This window comes from Neomonachus schauinslandi, chromosome 14 (assembly GCF_002201575.2).
Source record: "Neomonachus schauinslandi chromosome 14, ASM220157v2, whole genome shotgun sequence".
Lineage (NCBI taxonomy): Eukaryota > Metazoa > Chordata > Mammalia > Carnivora > Phocidae > Neomonachus > Neomonachus schauinslandi.
The window spans coordinates 67,099,421-67,118,873 of record NC_058416.1 but is presented as its reverse complement, the minus strand read 5'-3'; the positions used below and the strand labels follow the sequence as shown (position 1 = coordinate 67,118,873).

The 19,453-nt window shown below is 40.2% G+C and overlaps 1 protein-coding gene across 5 annotated transcripts in view; it reads left to right on the top strand.

The window, feature by feature from the left end:
• SPECC1L (sperm antigen with calponin homology and coiled-coil domains 1 like) overlaps nt 1-19,453 on the top strand; it is a 108,834-nt gene that overhangs the window by 66,338 nt on the left and 23,043 nt on the right. For 4 of the 5 annotated variants that reach the window (XM_021687860.2, XM_021687858.2, XM_021687861.2 and 1 more), the window contains 3 exons: nt 3,437-3,520; nt 5,831-5,987; nt 9,585-9,687. In XM_021687860.2, the coding sequence (XP_021543535.1) occupies nt 3,437-3,520; nt 5,831-5,987; nt 9,585-9,687 (344 nt within the window). Of the gene's footprint in view, nt 1-3,436; nt 3,521-5,830; nt 5,988-9,584; nt 9,688-17,378; nt 17,426-19,453 lie in introns of all 5 variants that reach the window. The other variant, XM_044921315.1, reaches the window with a different exon arrangement.

The window sequence follows — 19,453 nt, the reverse complement described above, 5'->3', positions numbered from 1 at the left end:
AGTTGTTCTGCTGTGTGCTGAGCACTCAGCTGAGAACACTGTCTCCCCTTCAACCTCTCCTTTGCCTGTGTAAAAGCTATTAATTACCCTTCTCATCTGAACTGAGATGTCATTTCCTGAGGAGGCTTTTCCGGACCTCCCCTCAAGAGCAGGTCACATCCCCTATTGTGTTTCCAGAGCCCCATGTACTTGTTCTTTCCTAGCATCCCTCACTTGTAATGATTTTTTTTTTTTTTTAATACCTGGCTTCTGCTCTAGATTCTGAGTTCTGTAAGGGTAAATTTCTTGCCTCCTTTGTTCCTTTCTCTAACCTTCTCACCAAGCCCAGTGCCTAGCAAGTAGTGGACACCCAAATGATTTTTGTTTAATGAATGGATTAAAGACAAGAAAAGCTCCAAACGGCAGTAGAATAGACTCTGTTACTATAAAATATAATCTCTCCTGCTTGCCACATATGACTGTAATACACTAATCTTATTTGCTGAAGAGCGATAAACTGACAGTTTAACATGCAGACTGAACCCAGCGGCTGACAGCAGTAGTAAATGGACATGTGCTCACAATGGGACAAGAGCCTCTGAGCAAGGGTGAGTCTCACAATGAAAACACTTCATGGAATGGCAGCAGACTATGTTGTGCCCGTTGAAGTTGACCACAAAGAATTTTGAAAAGAATAACTTATTGAGGGCTTCAGTACAATTTTGTACATTTTCAAAAAGTAGGTGTTGGTCTGTGGTAGGGGACCACCTGCTGAATGGAGACAGCTCCTTAGACATGCAGTAAGGAAAGCCTTAACCAGGGTTGAGCAAAGGAATCAGCAGTAAATTTCGTGAACTTTGTTTCAGTTGTGCGCCTATAGTGTACAGTGTGAAAGAGAAAGAAAGAAGGTAATTTAGAAACACTTTCCCTGTAGGGAATGACGAGGGCTTATTGCCTTAGCCGACACACTCCTTGTTTGGATTCATTTGTCTCTACAAGCTTTGTTTTCACCTTCTTCATTTGCTATGTTCTTTGGGAGATTAAGATTTTAGGGAAATGACTACTTGCATAATTGTAAAATGGAAATTTTGATTAAATTAAAAATGTTGATTTCTGTTTCCTACTATTTCCGTGTTCTACTAACTTTGTTTTGTCTGTCAGACTTTGTGCATAATATGCTCTTCCTGTGAGGATGAATGCCAACTGCTGACAGGGTTCAGAATTCTGATTGATGCTTGCTTGTGGGCTCTTTGCACAGAGGTGATGTTTGTTCAGATTTGGAAAGATGTAGTGACTCTAGGCTATATAAGTCCTATCTTCATTAAGAAAGTAAGTACATCCTTCCCAAAGTTGTGTGTAGTTACAACATTTGGTAACCAAATGTTCTTCATACACTTAGAAAATAGATTCTGGAACAATAGGTGCACTATCCTTGAAAGATGTCATGCCATACTTTTGACATCATGGTATTCTGAGAGGAACTATTTTTTAAATTGTCAGTTCTTAAAAAGAAGTGGTGAATGATCTGTTAAAATATGTTTGCTGTGGGGTCATTCTTGGATAGTGAGGCTAATGGTGTTCAGTAAGTTTAAGAGGTGGTGTTTTCCCTCATGCTGATCACGCATCTTTAGCATGTGGCAACCTGGCAGAACACATCTAGTCTGTCCGTCCTGGTGCTTGTCGTCCTGGCCTGATGACAGCCTTGTCAGGCTTGTAGCCTGAGGGAAGAAGTGTGCTGGTCTATTTGGGGCTGCCATCCGGGGGTGGGAGGGGGGCACGGGCAGGTCCTGAGGAAGTGAGGTTGAGGCTAGACCAGAAGGATGATGAAGGTAGCCAGGCTACAGCGGGAATGGAGGAGGAGAACGAGGCGGGGGAGCAGCTTGTGCCAATGTTTGAGGAACTCCAGAAAGTGCCAGGGCAGCTCGAGTCTAGAGAGCAAGGGAGGGGTGGTGTAGGGCACGGCTGCAAGCTGGGCGTAGAGGCGGTACCTGTATGCTTCCTTCCCAAACTCTCAGAAAGGTCTGGGGCTTCCTGGTGGCTCTCAGACTGAAGTCCACATACCAGGTAATGGAGGCTCTTGTCGGTCAGCCTCATCTCCCCTTCAGAGCCCCTTTTCCTGCGGCCCTCTCTGATTTCCATATGCCCTGTGTTGAGGCCACACTGGAATTTTACTGTTTTGTAACTCGAATGTCCTTATACCTTTGTTCTCCTTGTTTCTGGCCAAGATACTGTCCCCACTTCTCTACTGGTAAAGCCCAGCTTAATGTCATTATGTTGTTGAAGACCTCCCTGCTGCCTGAAATCAAAGTGAATGGCTTCTCACTCTGCAGTTTGATAATACTTTGTCATTCTTGTTCTAATTGTCCAGTCCTCTTTTTTTTTATTTTATTATGTTATGTTAATCACCATACATTACATCATTAGTTTTTTTTTTTTTTTTTAGGCTTTTTAAGCTGTGAGACTTCTTTTTTTTTTTTTTTTAAGATTTTATTTATTTGACAGAGCGAGACACAGCGAGAGAGGGAACACAAGCAGGGGGAATGGGAGAGGGAGAAGCAGGCTTCCCGCTGAGCAGGGAGCCCGATGCAGGGCTCGATCCCAGGACCCCGGGATCATGACCTGAGCCGAAGGCAGACGCTTAACGACTGAGCCACCCAGGCACCCCACATCATTAGTTTTTGATGTAGTGTTCCATGATTCATTGTTTGCGTATAACACCCACTGCTCCATTCAGTACATGCCCTCCTCAATACCCCTCACCAGGCTAACCCATCACCCTGCCCCCCTCCCCTCTAGAACCTTCAGTTTGTTTTTCAGAGTCCATAGTCTCTCATGGTTCGTCTCCCCCTCCCGATTCCCCCCCTCCTCATTTTTCCCTTACACAATTTACAGCACTCACCATAGCACATACCCTCCCCAATGTCTATTACCCAGCCACCCCATCCCTCCCACCCCCCACCACTCCAGCAACCCTCAGTTTATTTCCTGAGATTAAGAATTCCTCATATCAGTGAGGGCCTATGATACATGTCTTTCTCTGATTGACTTACTTTGCTTTGTCTCTGGTTGTGTGTATGTATGGCTTCCCCACTATCGGTAGGAACATAAGGGCAAGGCTTTGATTTAGTCTGTACTTTTAGACCGACATAGAGGATCTTTGAATTTTGGTTGAATTGTGTCAGAGAGGTAAGTAGCAGTCGGTGATTTAGAAGCATTCATCTGTGTCAAATCTCATCCCTAGAAATCAAACACTGAATGAAATGTTTTCCCACGGTCCTTGTCTATGGAAGCTCTTTTGTAGACATGGGCTCCATGGGGGATTGTTAGAGTGCCCCAGATTGAGAAAGAAGGATGAGCTTGCGGTGGGGGAGAGGAGGAGAGCTCACCTTCCTGCTACCTTTGTGACTTCAAGTTCAGTGTCTGATGTCTTTATTTTGACCCTTCCCATTTTGTGCAGAGCATCTATTAAGAACATCTTCAACCAGCCGACCCGCTTCTCTGCCGAGAGTACCTGCCATGGAAAGTGCCAAGACCATCTCAGGTAATGACTTTCTATCTAGAATTTCCTTTAGAAAGACTCTTCCAGAAGTTTTAGTAATGGTACTGAATGCTTTCTCTTTAGACTTATTTAACTTTTCTTGCCTCTTTAGCTCTTGAGTTGATTCTTTTTCTTTTTAAAGATTTATTTTTATTTTAGAGAGAGAATGCGTGGAGGGGGCAGAGAGAGAGAGAAACTCAAGCAGACTACCCACTCAGCCAGGAGCCTGGAGTGGGGCTTGATCTCACAACCCTGAACATGACTTGAGCTGAAATCAAGAGTCAGATGCTTAACCGACTGAGCCACCCAGGTGCCCCTTGAGTTGATTATTTTTCACTCTGAATTTCCCCTGTTGTATCTTCCACATTCTATAGAAATCACATTTCATGGCTGTAATTTTAAAATAAAGCAGGAACACCTGGCTGGCTCAGTCTGATAAGTGTCTGCCTTAGGCTCAGGTCATGATCCCAGGGTTCTGGGATCGAGCCCCATGTTGGGCTCCCTGCATGGTGGGGAGCCTGCTTTTCCCTCTCCCTTTGCAGCTCCCCCTGCTTGTGTCCTCTCTCTCTCCCTCTCTCTGTTAAATAAATAAAATCTTTAAAATAAATAAAACAAAAAACCCTCAAAACTAGATCATTCCATTTATTTAACAAGTATTCAAGAAAGGCCTGGAGCGGGTTAGATGTTGTGCCAAAAATATAGCTTGATACAAAGTCAGTGTAGTTGTGAAAGATTAGGCTATCCATCCTAAAGTGTGTCGGGACTTATTTCAGAGCACACCAAAAATTCTCCAGAAGCCAGATTTTTCCAGTATGCTAAAGCCATCCTACAATGTGAATTTGACAGGCTCCCCTTGTCTCCTAGGGCTAACTCCATTTTATCAATTGCTCACATTATTTTCCCTTTGTGGCCTTTATTTACCCTTTATAACTCAACTCGTAATTGGACCAGGGAAGGAGAAATTCCTGTAACTCTGCCTCATACAGTTAACCTTCCACTTGTACGGGGATTTAAGTTAGTACAGTTTTTAGACGTCATAGCCAGGTCTTTATATTAGTGGGAAGTCCAGCCAAAATTACCATCCCAAAGCCTTTTCTTCTCACAGAGTCCTTCCGATTCTTTCTCAGTTTCCTCTATTTAATATAAAATGATGAAAGGTGTTCTCAGCCAGTTTTCTAGCACACCACTGAAACTGCTGATTTTAAGGCATATGAAGATCTGACATTGAAAGAAAAAACAAGAATAATTATAAAATTATGTCAGAAATATGTATAAATACATCATTCTAATAAGATCATGTGATAGGAGAAAGCATCTCTCTCCTCTGGATCCAGACATCACTTTACTAATGCAGAGTTATGTTCTGTTGTGGCTATCCTAAAATCACCAAGAACATTTTAGTCAATAAGAGGGGTGGCCAGGTCAGTCATCAGGGAAGAATTACTGATGTACAGCATTGATTACAGCCAGCTCGGGGCACCTGCACATCCAGCATCTTCTGATGTGAGAGCGTGTGTCTGAGGTCAGGAACTTTGGCTCACGTTTCCTTTCTCTCCGAATTTAGCCCAGGGCCTGCGCTTAGTCAGCGCCTCCTTGCTAGAAAGTGGCTTTTGTTGTGGCTCTGTTACCAACGGCTGAAGCACGGGCTACTTCCACTTAGCAGTTCTGAGAACTTTCTGTAGTTCTGACAAGGTGTGATGTCTTACTGTGCTAGCCTTTCAAAATAGAACTTTCCTGAACTTGTTTCTCAGTAGTTGACTTGACACCTTTTGGTTTTCTGTTTGTCTCACTGGTTCATGTTTTTAGAAACATGGCCTGATCCAGAATTAAGTGTGGCCCTGAAATGAAGTATCTTTCCTTTCTTTCCTTTTAATGGTATCTTGGCCAAGTGTAGAAAGGTTATGTTTATTTTAGTTGACAGTGAATAGCAGCCAAGTATTGCTTTAATTAGCCTTTGGTTTTCATTGTATTTGTGATTAAATGAACATTTCTGGAATACTCAACTATATGCTACATAGGTTCTGTGAGTGTTAATGGGGATGGATAAGACACACTCCTACCTTCAGGGAATGTGGGGTTCAGTGCATATTTCAACTGCTGTACCTTTTTTACAGTTTTCTTAGTGAAAGAAATAAATCCTTTCAAGTTACCAGGATGATAATGAAAATGTTAGTTTTTCCTCATATGTGGTAAGTTCTGCTCTTTTTGGAACCTGCTGAAGAAAATATCTCAACTCAATTTAAAAGTGTTTTATAAAAGTAAATGTTTTTCTAGATTTCTATAAAATGCATAATGACTGTTTCTCACAATCAGTGTCTCGACGAAGTAGTGAAGAGATGAAACGAGACATCTCTGCACCTGAGGGAGCGTCGCCGGCCTCTCTTATGGCTATGGGAACCACGTCTCCACAGCTTTCCCTGTCCTCCTCTCCCACGGCATCTGTTACCCCCACCACCCGAAGTCGGATAAGGTAGAGAACAGTTAATACTGATGCATTTCATGCATACCTCTCCTGGCCTTTGGAGATTGGTGATCAGGTTGTAAAATAATGGCAGTCGAGCGCTGATTTTTTTTCTTTGTGTCTTATTAAATGTTTTCTCATCTCTTCTATGCCCAGAATTGGGTAAGATGGTATAATAAAAAGAAAGGCAATGTAAAAGAGTTGCTTCCTTTCCCCAAAAGTAAGCGTTGTAGAATTGGAATATTGGGCTTGGGTGGAGAGTTAGGGAAGGCTTCCGAGAGGAGCGGCGTCTGGGTGGGGAGGGCGGGCTGGTATCTTTGGCAAGGTCAGTGACATGAGCCAATGTATAGAAGGGTGAGTAACTGAGGGTTGGGGAGCTGTGGGTAGGGGGTACTGCACATGCACAGAGGATGGGTACAGAAGGCCAGAGGAAGGTGTGGACCTACCACATCCAGGGGCCGTGGAGGAAAAGATTGACAGTAGGGTGTGGCTAGACATGGAACCTCTTTATAGTCCAATTGAGTCACTTGGATGTGGTAGTAGCTATAAAGTGGGGTAAGTAAATCAATGTGAGAAGGTGATTCAGGGATTCTTCTGTTGTGGACAAAAGTTGGGGAACACAACTAAAATGACATTATGATGTTTCTGGGACAAAGATACCAAGCCCGGATCAGGATGATAGCAGTGGAAATGGTGAAGGGAGGTTGGGACTCTGGAGGCTTTTCAAAGGGAAAGATGATTGATTCTGGCAAACAGATGTCTAGAAAAGGAATGAAAGAAGGAGAGCTACCAAAGGGGACTCTAATTGTTTTAGATTGGAAGCTGAGAACGTAATGCCACACTGATCACTGATAAACAATACCTGAAAATGGAATAGTATATTTTATTCGTATTTCTCTAATGTCAGAAGCCACTTGGGATTAAGAAGTAGTTATTGGGCGCCTGGGTGGCTCAGTTGGTTGAGCGACTGCCTTCGGCTCAGGTCATGATCCTAGAGTCCCTGGATTGAGTCCCGCGTCGGGCTCCCTGCTCGGCAAGGAGCCTGCTTCTCCCTCTAACCCTCCCCCCTCTCATGTACTTTCTCGCTCTCTCAAATAAATAAATAAATCTTTAAAAAAAAAAAAAAAAAGAAGTAGTTATCATTTAGAGGAAAAAAAACATGTCAGAAATGAAGCATACATTGTTATAGGGATATTGAAGTGTATTGAGAAGAATTGAAGGAGGGATAGGAGTGGGTTTCAGAACCTTAGCTTTATATTGACATTCCATTTTATCCTCATATTGGATAAAATAGTTGGCCTGTCAAACTCAAATTATATACTTGTGTTTAAAGCCCTGCCTCTAGGGGCCCAGCCCCTTAGAATAGTGGTCCCGTCAACAGTGCACCATCCGAGCAAGTAGGGGTGCAGTGATGAGGGTAGCTCTTGGCTCTGCCCAAGCTGATGCAGGGAGAGCACTGTCCATGCTTGTCTCTGTCCTGGGTGGTAGGCTACCTGCAGTGTGCCTGTGGGAAGGGCACCCACTCTTCCTGGCTTCCCTACTCAGAAGCTGTGATTTTCAACAAGGCATCTCCTGGAAAGTGTCTTCATCTTTTTTTTTTTTTAGAGATTTTATTTATTTATTTGACAGAGAGAGATAGCAAGAGAGGGAACATAAGCAGGGGGAGTGGGAGAGGGAGAAGCAGGCTTCCCGCCAAGCAGGGAGCCCGATGCGGGGCTCGATCCCAGAACCCTGGGATCATGACCTGAGCCAAAGGCAGAGGCTTAATGACTGAGCCACCCAGGCACCCCGAAAGTGTCTTCATCTTACAATGAAGAAGTTATGAGAGATGACCCCCCCGGCTTTGGAAGGATCTTTTTTTGCAGCTTCTCGTTGTAATCCATAGAATTACTCTTCTTTGATGCTTTTTAAGCTGTTTCTGTAAACAAATAGACCTGGTGTGAGCCAGAATAAACCTTTCACATTGATTATAGTAGTTTTAGTTTGAGCATGATGGAGATTTATTTATTTATTTATTTATTTGCTTGCTTTTTTGTGTTCATTCACATATCTTAACTTTATCTTCATTCTCTTTTCCTGTGCTTGGTGGTATTATAACAAACTTTGAACTTTTTAAACCAAAGCAGGAGTCTGGTGGGCTGGCATGCAAGCATAAAAGTACATTTCTTCAAGGCAGCAGTTTTAATTGCTGGTTGGAAATTTTTGTATTTTACTTCTGGTTCTAAGATAAATCAGATGGGTGCTGCTTCAGTGCACCTCTCAATTGTAAAAGCTTCAGTTCTAAATGTATACTCTTTTATTTCCTAACTTACTTTGGAGGGTGACTACAGACAGAGTCAATGCGCTGAACAATACTAAGCCGCTTGTAACATAATAACCTTTGGGACACTTATTGGACTAAGTTTATGGGGTGTGGGATAGAATCTCTGCTTTATTTATAAAGTAATCACTAAAAACTAGACCAGGCTTTCAAGGGTATACCACTTGTGAAGGAGCAGGTTATTTTAGAAGTACTCTCCCTCCAGGTAGTCCTAAAGTAGTTACTAAAAGGAAGGATTTGGTCCAGGATATGTAGGCTCGTATGCCTCCCTTGCATCAACACCAGAGTGATCCCAAAATCTTGATTCATTGTCTCATCTGGAGCAGGATATTTGTTCTTCCTCCAAGGGAATTGACAGTGCCCAAAAGTACCCTACGTATATTTTTAAGAAATGAGTTATAAGTGGCCACTGTTGGATTTTCTTTTTCTTTCTTTTCTTTTCTTTCTACATATATCTATCTTATAGTAAACTCTGAAGTTCCTCGAAGGGCAGGGACCCTGTGTTGTTCACTACCCATTGCCCAGCACTTGCACACTGCCTGGCAAAGTGGTGTATAAGGAGGTATTGAATGAGTGAGTGAATTTACAGAAAAATCCCATTATTCTATGCAAGATAAAATTCCAATTACCTATAGTCAATAAAGAGTGTATAACGTAGCAGTAAACACATTTGAGATGTTTTATGGATATTTGTTGCCATCTGTTGTCTTATCTGCTTCCCCCAGTTGTAAGCACCTAAAGGTAGGAACTATGCCTTATAATCCTTCACCTTGCATAATCTTGCCCTTTGTATTTACAATAAGTGATTTGTTTTTTAAAAAGAGGAAATGATTGAGGATATAAAAGGTTGGAAACAAAAATGAGTAAAATAAAACTAAAGCATAAAGATTATGGAAGGGTAAGATGTTGGGTGAAAGGCGGCCGTGACAGCTGTCAGGTGCTGCCAGTGTCAGGTTATTTTTCCCTCTTCCGAGCGTTCCGGAGTGCATTCCATTAATTGTGAATGCACGTTGTGCTGAATCTTTGCTAGTTTCCGTGTGGATAATAGAGTCCCTCCCTTCAGACAGCAGAAACCCCGACAGTGATGGGTCTAGGAGGGCCCTGTAAAAATTGGTAAGTAAAATCAAATGAGTGAAGACACATCTTACCATTAGATGTCTTAGTGTGTGCAATTATCCTATTCAAAAAATGCAAACCGACACTGTTCTCTTCTTTGTGGGATTTCTGGTTTATAATGGAGCTCAAATAAAAAATATTTTAACTTTGGGTTCCTTGTTTTCACTTAGGGAAGAAAGGAAGGACCCTCTGTCAGCATTGGCGAGAGAATATGGAGGTTCAAAGAGGAATGCCTTGCTGAAGTGGTGTCAGAAGAAAACAGAAGGCTACCAGGTAATTAATCATATGGTTCCTTTGTCCCACGTGAGCAGTGGCCACACCAGGTGCTAGAGTGTGATAGGTCGCTACATATCTCATTAAGATGGGGAATCCTATGCTGAATTTTAAGAAGGCTTAATGACTGAGCCACCCAGGCACCCAGAAAGTGCCATAGACTTAAAGCATTAAAACCTGCTTTAAGTCTATCCCAGACTTGGCTGAGTGTCACTTGGATGGCATCCATTTTTTACCTTTGCAGAGTAGCTAATCTTTCCAGTACTTTTATTCAGCTATTCTATAACCCTTTCTTAATTGAGTCCTGTTAACTGCCTTCATTGAGATCTCATCTGAACTAAGAGTAAAAATATATTTATTTAACTTTATTTTATTTTTTTTTATAATTTTTTTTTTTTTTAAAGATTTTATTTATTCAGTTGAGACACAGAGATAGCATGAGTAGGGGGAGAGGCAGAGGCAGAGGGAGAAGCAGGCTCCCAGCTCAGCCAGGAGCCTGATGCGGGACTCGATCCCAGGACCCTGGGATCATGACCTGAGCTGAAGGCAGACGTTTAACCATCTGAGCCACCCAGGTGCCCCTATTTAACTTTATTTTTAAAGATTTTATTTATGTGCCAGAGAGAGACACAGCAAGAGAGGGAACACAAGCAGGGGGAATGGGAGAGGGAGAAGCAGGCTTCCCGTGGAGCAGGGAGTCCGATGCGGGGCTTGATCCCAGGATCCTGGAGATCATGACCTGAGCCGAAGGCAGACGTTTAATGACTGAGCCACTCAGGCACCCCATATCTATTTTACTTTAAATTAATATTTTCATTAATGGTTAAAATGATAAATTTTATGTTATATATGTTTTATGTATATTTTACTGCAATAAAAAATTACTTAGCAAAAAAAAATAAAAGTAAATGATCGGGATATAAGTAGATAGAAAATCAACAAGGACATAGAAGACTTAAACTTGATACTAGATACTATATATTTGTGTATATGTATATATGTGTGTGTATATACATATATGTGTGTGTGTGTGTGTGTGTATATATATATATATATATATATATATATTAACACATATTTATATAACCAGACCTACCCAACCACAGCAGAATCAAAGATTCTTCTCAGGTGCACATAGAACATTATAGGATAGGGTAGGGTATATGTTGGGTCATAAAATGTCTCAATAAATTTGAACAAAGATTGAGATTATATCGAGTATCTTTTCTGACCACAGTGAAATGAAATTAGAAGTGTATAACAGAAGGAAAATTCACAACTAAGTGGAAATTAAAACACAAATTCTAAATAACCAGTGGGCCAAAGAATAAATCACAAGGGAAATTAGAAAATAAGGAGAGTGAAAGTGAAATACAACATACTGAAATTTACAGGAGGCATTGGGAACATCTCTCTGAGAGAAGTTTATAGCCATAAACACCTGCCTTTAAAAAGAAAAATCTCAAATCAGTAACCTGACCTTTCACTTTAAGAAAGTAGAAAAAGAAGAGTAAACTAAACCAAAGCAATCAGAAAGAAAAAATAAAGATTAGAGCAGACAAAACAGTAGAAAAGATTAATGAAAACAAAAGCTGGTTCTTTGAAAAGATCAACAGATTGACAAACCTTTAGCTAGATGGACAAAGGAAAAAAGAGAGCAGACTAAAAATCAGGAATAAAAGAGGGGACATTCCTAGTGACCTCACAGAAATAAGGAATACTTATTTACTTAATAATAATAATAATAAGAGAAATACTTAAAAGGGAATACTATGACCAGCTGTACGCTGACACATTGGATAACCGAGATGTAAAAGGACAAATTCTTAGAAATACACTATCAAAAATGACTCAAGAAGGGGGCGCCTGGGTGGCTCAGTCGTTTGGGTGTCTGACTTGGTTTCGGCTCAGGTCATGATCTGAGAGTCTGGGATTAAGCCCCATGTCAGGCTCCATACTCAGTGCAGAGTCTGCTTGTCCTTCTCCTTCTCCCTCTGCTCCTCCCCCTGCCCCCAAATAAATAAATAAAATCTTTAAAAAAAAATGACTAAAGAAGAAAGAATTGCAGGGTGCAAGGTCAGTATACTGAAATCACTTGTATTTCTTTCTTTCTTTTTTTTTTTTTTAAGAGGGAGAGAGTGATTATGGTGGGGGGTGGGGGGGACAGAGAGAGAATCCTAAGCAGGCTCTATGCCCAGCATGGAGTCCAGTGCAGGGCTTGATCTCACAACCCTGAGATCATGACCTAAGCTGAAATAAGAGTTGGGCACATTTAACTAACTGAGTCACCCAGGTGCCCCATCACTTGCATTTCTATATGCTAGTAATGAAAACTGAAAATGAAGTTAAAACAATACTTCACTTTACAGTAGCATCAAAAAGAATAAAGTACTTAAAAAAAGAATAAAGTACTTAAAAATAAATTTAACCAAGGGGAGGACAAGGCTTGTACACCGAAAACTAGAAAACATTGCTGAAAGAAATTAAAGAAAATCTAAATAAATGGAAAGACGTCCCATGTTCATGGATTGGAAGTTTTGATGCATGCTACAACATGAATGAACTTTGAAAATATTATGCTAAGTGAAAGAAGCCAGACAGGAAGCTCCAGCATAAAAGATTAAAATACTCCAGATCTGAAAGCAGGCATAAAACAGATACTGTCAGCTTTGATGAATGGCCAGAGGATCAATGCTGATGGCTACAAGTTTGATCTAAGACTGAAATCTCAGACATGAGTCAATATTGCACATCCACTTGATTTTTTTCATTATGGTTTTTTTTTTTTTTTAAAGATTTTATTTGTTTATTTGACAGAGAGAGAGAACATAAGCAGGGGGAGCAGCAGGCAGAGGGAGAAGCAGGCTCCCCGCCGAGCAGGGAGCCCGATGTGGGGCTCAATCCCAGGACCTTGGGATCATGACCTGAGCTGAAGGCAGCCGCTTAACCGACTGAGCCACCCAGGCGCCCCTCATTATGGTTTTTTAAATTGAAATATTCACATAAGATAAAATTTACCCACCTAAGATACACATTTTAGTGGCTTTTGGTATAGTCACAGGGTTTTATAAAACTGACCACAGTCAATTTTAGAATATTTTCATCAATCCAAAAAAATGCTGTAACCATTAGCAGTCAGTCCTCACTTGGCTCTGTAGGCAAGCACTAATCTACTTTCTATCGCCATATATTTGCCTTTCCTGGACATTTCATATAAATGGAATCACACAGTATGGGGGCCTTTGTGACTGGCTTCTTTCATTTAGTATCATGTTTTTAAGGTTCATCCATGTTGTGGCTTGTGTTGTCAGTACTTTATTCCTTTTTATGGCCAAATAATATTCCATTGTTTGGCTATACCACATGTTTTCCATTCATCTGTCGATGGATATTTTGGTTGTTTTGGCTGTTACATTTATGCCGCAATGAACACTGTGTATAAGTTTTTGCATGGACATAAGTAACTTTCCTCATGCTCCTGTCTATCTTCTACTCTGCTGCCAAACTGGTTTGAAATTGTGGTCTGGAAGCTACTTCCTCTTCAAAGACCATGCAGTTATAGTCCAAGATCCTCAGTATGGAGATCAATGGTCCCCTGTGATCCCCTTGCATAGCCTTATTGACTCTTCATTCTTGTGAACTCCCCAGTCTCACCTTGGTCCCGAATGCCTCCCCATCCTCTCACTCCACCCCTTCCATCTGGGGAGTGTCTGCCCCTTCAGCTTAGAAAACAGCATCTATGCAAAATAGTTTGTGCCCCTGCTTCACCCCTGCAGGGGTTCATCTTCACACGTTCCACTCCCTCCTCACAGAAACGAGGGAGCCTAGTTCTTCCTTGACTTCAGGACAGTGTTTGCTATACTTCAGGGCATAGTCTTTGGGGGTCTTTGCATCTGTAGTTCATTTTCCCTGTGTTCCCAAACTCCACAAGGTGTATCACAAGGGTACTAAAGTTGTCAGTTTGCATGTCCGTCTTCCTTTCTAGACTTGTGAGCTCGTTTTTGCCTCTCTAGCATCTGGCATAAGGCTCAGCACATGACAAAGCTGACTAACTGTCTGAACCTATATATTGAATGTAATGGAATACATTAGAAGTTCATTTTTGTAACTGGGGTTCTCAACCCTGTGTGTAAAAAACTGGGAAAATTGTGGGGAAAATGCAGATTCCTGAGAACCACACCTACAGATTTGTGATTCTAGAGGTATAAAGTGAGACCCTGGGGTCTGCATTTGTACAGGTACTGCAGGTGATGCATTGATCACACTGAGAATCACACATAGAGTAGTAATTAAGGCCGTGGACTTGAGTGTCAGCTCTGCCCCTACTGTGTGACCTCATGCAAATTACTTAGCTTCTTTGAGCCTCACTTTTCTCTTCCGTAAAATGGAGGAGTAACTGAGGCAGTCATGTACATTCTCTAGCATTGACTTATACGTTTAATAGATTTTTAAATTATTATTTTCTTTGATAGCATTGGGTGCTGTCTGGTAACATAAACTACATTTTCTTAGACTGCTATGTCAGTTGAGTAATTTTAGGTAATTATAAATTACTTCCCCTTGGTTATAGAACTTTGCCATGTATCAAGTTGATTAAAAAGTTAAATAATCAAGTTGATGGAGATGATTCCAACATTAAATCAGTAATTTAACAATTGTCTCTTGGTTCCTTCCCACCTAAATTCTGTGGCTCTATGATTTTTAGGGACACTGTATTGGTTAAAAAAAAAAAAATACAATTCTGGGGAAAGTGAGGGGGAGAAGAGAGGCTAATCTGCGGATGCTTTGAGGAAAGCCGCCGGGGGGCCTCGAGGTCCTGTGGAGTTTCCCAAACTCCGTGTGCTGCTTAGGCATTTGCAGTGTGGGAAATGGTCACACCCTGTTGGCATCTGTCTGTTCTTATACCCACGAGGAAACCCTTGAGGTTTAGGTGAACGTGGGATTTGTCGTGCAGCTGGTTCCAGATGGTTCCCCCATTAAGACTTTTAGAAATGGGCATACCAAAGATTTCCTCTTATCTTTCTGCTGTGTTGGTTAGACATTACACAGACACCCCGCCCATATTGCTGCTCTTGTAAAGAAACATTTATTTAGAGGTACTCCAACTGTTTAAAAAAAAAAAATACAAATCAATTCAAAAACTTAAAAACTTCAATTAATAATTTCAAGTTTTTTCCATTTAGTGGGTACTTACAGTGCAGGAGGAAATATGCAAAACAGAATAGTTAACATACAAAAAGAAAAACCTTTCTGGACGCTAGACGGTCTTATGCTACGAACCCAATTTCCCCTTTCTTTACTTCCTATGGACACTTCTGTAACAATACATATGTATGGCTTTTTTGTTTGTCTTGCTTTTGTTTCCTGCAAGACAGATCTCTATTCTTGCTGTTTAAAAGTAGATAGGATGCTGGTTCTTTTATTTCAAAGTCTGTGAGTTAAAATTGGACAGTCCAAAATGCATAATCTTTTAGTAAATGGAAAGATATGTCTGATAGAGCTCTTAATTTGTCAAGAGCCATATAAGAAGTGCCAGAATCCTTTCCTTATCTAGCTGTAAATATGGATGAGCATGTCCATCCTTTGGAGCCAGCAGTTTGGGACCACTTTCTTGTGGTCTCTGACTACTCACAGTCTGCAGGAGAGGGCGGGTTGTGACACTTGACCAGCTCACTAGAACAGGAACCGTTACGTGACACTCAGCACATACTGCTCTCTCGGGCCCCAGATGCAGCATTAATGCTTGGACCATGCATGCTTTATGTCGTAGGAGCTGTCTCATCAACGGAGATAGATTCCCTAATACCATATCATCTTCCTTTAACTCTCTTACGAGTCATCCTAAAATAATTGTGCTAATCACTATAACTTCATTAACCATCCATTACAAAACAAGCCCTTGTGAATTTGACTTTTATCTAACAAGTACGTATTCTCTTTTAAATTGTGTCCTGCCACTTACTGTTTACTGAAGTTTTAGAATACTAGAATTATTACTGTTGAAAGGGCCTTGGCATTCTGATTTACTGTTAGGTTTACAAATGTGGGACTAAAAAGCCCCACAGGATAAATGAATGGCCTCAAGGCTGTCTCATGAGTCCGTGGCATCACATAAACAACCTTCAGCACTATTGCTTTAAGGATTAAATCTGCCTTGTTTCTTAAATTAGTGTCTCAGTTTGTACCCATTATGTTTTTATTTATTTTTTCTACAGTTATGCTTTTAAATTTAATTTAAATATGCAGTTAACATTAATAATTCTTAAGTGCTTATAGGGAAAAGTGCGAATCCATTGGCCTATTTCATAACCTCTGTAATTTCTGCTTCCTAGAGGCAACTACTTTCAGTTCTTCTAGCTGTTTGGTTAGGGATTGACAATAGCAGATTGATAAGGTAACCAAGAAAATAGTTTATACTTTCAGTATATTTTCTTCGATTATAAAATTTGTATTGAGCAGCTTCTGAGGTACCATTGTTTTCTTGTTCTGGAAAAACCTAACTGAATATAGTCAAGGGGACTCTAAAGGTTAATTTAAGCGAGCTTTACTTTGGATGAAAAATCTTTGTTTTCTGATAAAATGCCAGACCTAGAATTGGATTAGTTAATCCAAAAGATAATGAAATCACTTAATCTAGTACAAAATAGTTTTAGTAAATGAAAAAAAAGCTTTTAGAACTGCCTAAGGTAATTTAATCTCAAATAAGCATTAAGAATGCACAGTTTTATTGAGGGATTTGCTCATTAATGCTTGGGCTAGAGAAGAAAAGATTGTACATGTCTTAGTGGAGATCATTGGAGGCAGAAGAACTGACAGACTTGAATGATTTGGAAGTAATGTTTTATGTGCTGTGCTTTACTTGCTTTCTAACAGTTTTTCCTGATAGAAAAATTAACTTGTCAAATACATACTGAGGTGTGTGCCAGATAGCGCTCTGGGTGTTAAAGCAGAATCAGGAAATAAAAAGAGAGTTTCTCTTCTCGGGAAAATTATGGTCTAGTCCGTAAGAATACATCAGTAATTAAAACTAAATATAAACTTCTGTTTAGGTAGAATATCAGACCAGACTCCACTGAGAATTACGATTTTGTTTAAAATAGTAGTGCTTGCGTGTGTGTGTGTGTGTGTGTGTGTATTTAAAGGCATAGGGGACTAACCTAGGCAGCTAGGATCAATTTGGCAGGAGCCAAAATTGCAGAAAGAAAACACATTGACTTGAGCTCCGTATTTACCCCTGCTTTTTAAAACCGTTGGAGTATTGGCCAACTCGTGGTATGAGGCAGAGACCAAACAGAAAGCAGTGGTCCAGACCTTGTTTCAGAATCTCTGAGTAGGGATGCTAAAATTCGAATTTAGAGCTACTAAGACAGTCAATATTTGAGGATCCTAAATCCCAGGGGAAAGACAATGCCAGAGTAGTGGACTCAACAGTTTGACTCAGCTTTTGCCCTCAAGGTTGTTTGTCATGTCCTAAGTAAGGTGTACGGAGGCCCACTTAGATTCAGCAGAAGCTGCTGCCGGGAGGATAACCACTGTAGCTCCATTTTATTGAAAAATCACCTCTCCCCATTGAATGATGTTGGCACCCTTGATAATTCATTTGACTGTATACACAGTTTATTTATTTCCTTGACCTTCTAAAACCTTATGGTTTGTCTCTGGTCTCTTTATTCTACTCCATTGGTATATAGGTCTGCCTCTGCCAGTACCGCACTATGTTCATCGCTGGAGCTGTGCAGTAAGTTTTGAAATCAGGAATTGTGAGTCCTCTAGCTTTGTTCTTACCTTTTCAAGATTGTTTTGACTCTTTAGGGTCCCTTAAGACTCCATATGGATTTTAGGAGTGTTTTGCTATTTTTGTAAAAAAAATTGTCATTGGGACATTGATAGGAATTGCATTGAATCTATAGATCACTTTGGGTATAATAAATCATAATAGTATTAAGTCTTCCAACCCATGAATATGGGATGTCTTTACTTTCAGCAGTGTTCTGTAGGTTTTATCGTACAAGTCTTTCACCTCCTGGATTAAGTTGGTTCCTAATTGTTTTATTCTTTCTGATGCTCTTGTAAATGGAATTATTTTGTAATTTCCTTTTTAGGTTGTTCATTGTTAGTGTATAGAAATGCAGCTGATTTTTGTATGTTGACCTTGATCCTGCTACTTTGGTGAATTCATTAGATCTAACAGTTTTTGTGGGTAGAATGTTCAGGGTTTTCTACATAGAAGATCATATCATCTGCAGACAGAGATAATTTTACTTCTTCTCTTCTCACCTTTTATTTCTCTTTCTTCCCTAATTGCCCTGGCTAGAACTCCCAGAACTGTGTTGGGTAGAAGTGGCCAAGGTGGACATCCTTGGCTTGTTCTTCCTCAGCTTAGAAAAGAGCTTTCAGTTTTTCACCATTGAGTGTGATGTTTACTGTGGGTTTTTCATATATAGCTTTTTATAGTGTGGAGGTAGTTTCTTTCTATTCCTATTTTCAAGTATTTTTATCGTGGAAGGTTGTTGAATTTTGTCATAGGCTTTTTGTGTACCAACTGAGATGATCATGTGGGTTTTTTTCCCCTTCATTCTGTAAATGTAGTTAATATATCACATTAATAGATTTTTGTATGTTGTGAACCATCCTTGCATTCCAAGAATAAGTCCTACTTGGTCATGGTGTATAATCCTTTTAATGTGCTGCTGAATTTGGTTTGCTAGTATTTTGTTGAAGATTTTTGCATCAGTGTTCATAAGAGATATTGGTCTGGAGCATTGTTCTCTGGTAGTGTCTTTGTCTGGCTTTGGTATCAGGGTAATGGTGGCCTCATAAAATGAGATAGAAAGTGTTCCCTCCTCTTCAGTTTTTGGACAAGTTTGAGAAAATTGGGGTTCTTTAAATGGGTAGAATTTATCAGTGAAGCCATTGGGTCAAGGGCTTTCCTTTACTGGGATTTTTTTCGGTTACTGATTCAGTTATCTTACTAGTTAAATATCTGTTCAGATTTTCTGTTCTTTGTAATTCATTCTTGATAGGCTTTGTGTTTCTAGGAATTTTCCCATTTCATCCAGTAATCCAATTTGTTGGCAGACAGTTGTTTATAGTACTCTATTATAATCCTTTTCCTTTCCCTAAACTTGGTAGTAATATTCTCACTTAGTTTCATTTCTTAATAATTTGAGGCCTCGTCTCTCTTTTTTCCTGAGTCAGTCTAGCTAAAGGTTTGTGAATTTTGCTGACTTTTTAATGAATCAACTTTTGATTTCATTGATTTTTTTTCAATTGTTTGTCTATTTTCTTTTGTTTACCTCTGCTCTGATCTTTATTATTTACTTTCTTCTGCTAACTTTGGGTTGAGTTTGTTCTTATTTTTCTAATTCCTTAAGTTTTAAAGTTAGTTTGTTGATTTGAGATCTTTCTTATTTTTTTAATGTGTAAGAGTTTATTGCTATAAACTTCCCTTAAACTGCTTTCTCTGTGTCCCATAAGTTTTGGTATGTTGGGTTTTACTTTTCCTTTTTCTCTTACTATTTTCTAATTTCCCTTGTGAATTCTTCTTTGATCCATTATTTGCTTAAGATAATTTATTTTGGGTGCCTGGGTGGCTCAGTTGGTTAAGCGACTGCCTTCGGCTCAGGTCATGATCCTGGAGTCCCTGGATCGAGTCCCGCATCAGGCTCCCTGCTCGGCAGGGAGTCTGCTTCTCCCTCTGACCCTCCCCCCTCTCATGTGCTCTCTCTCATTCTCTCTCTCAAATAAATAAATAAAAAATCTTAAA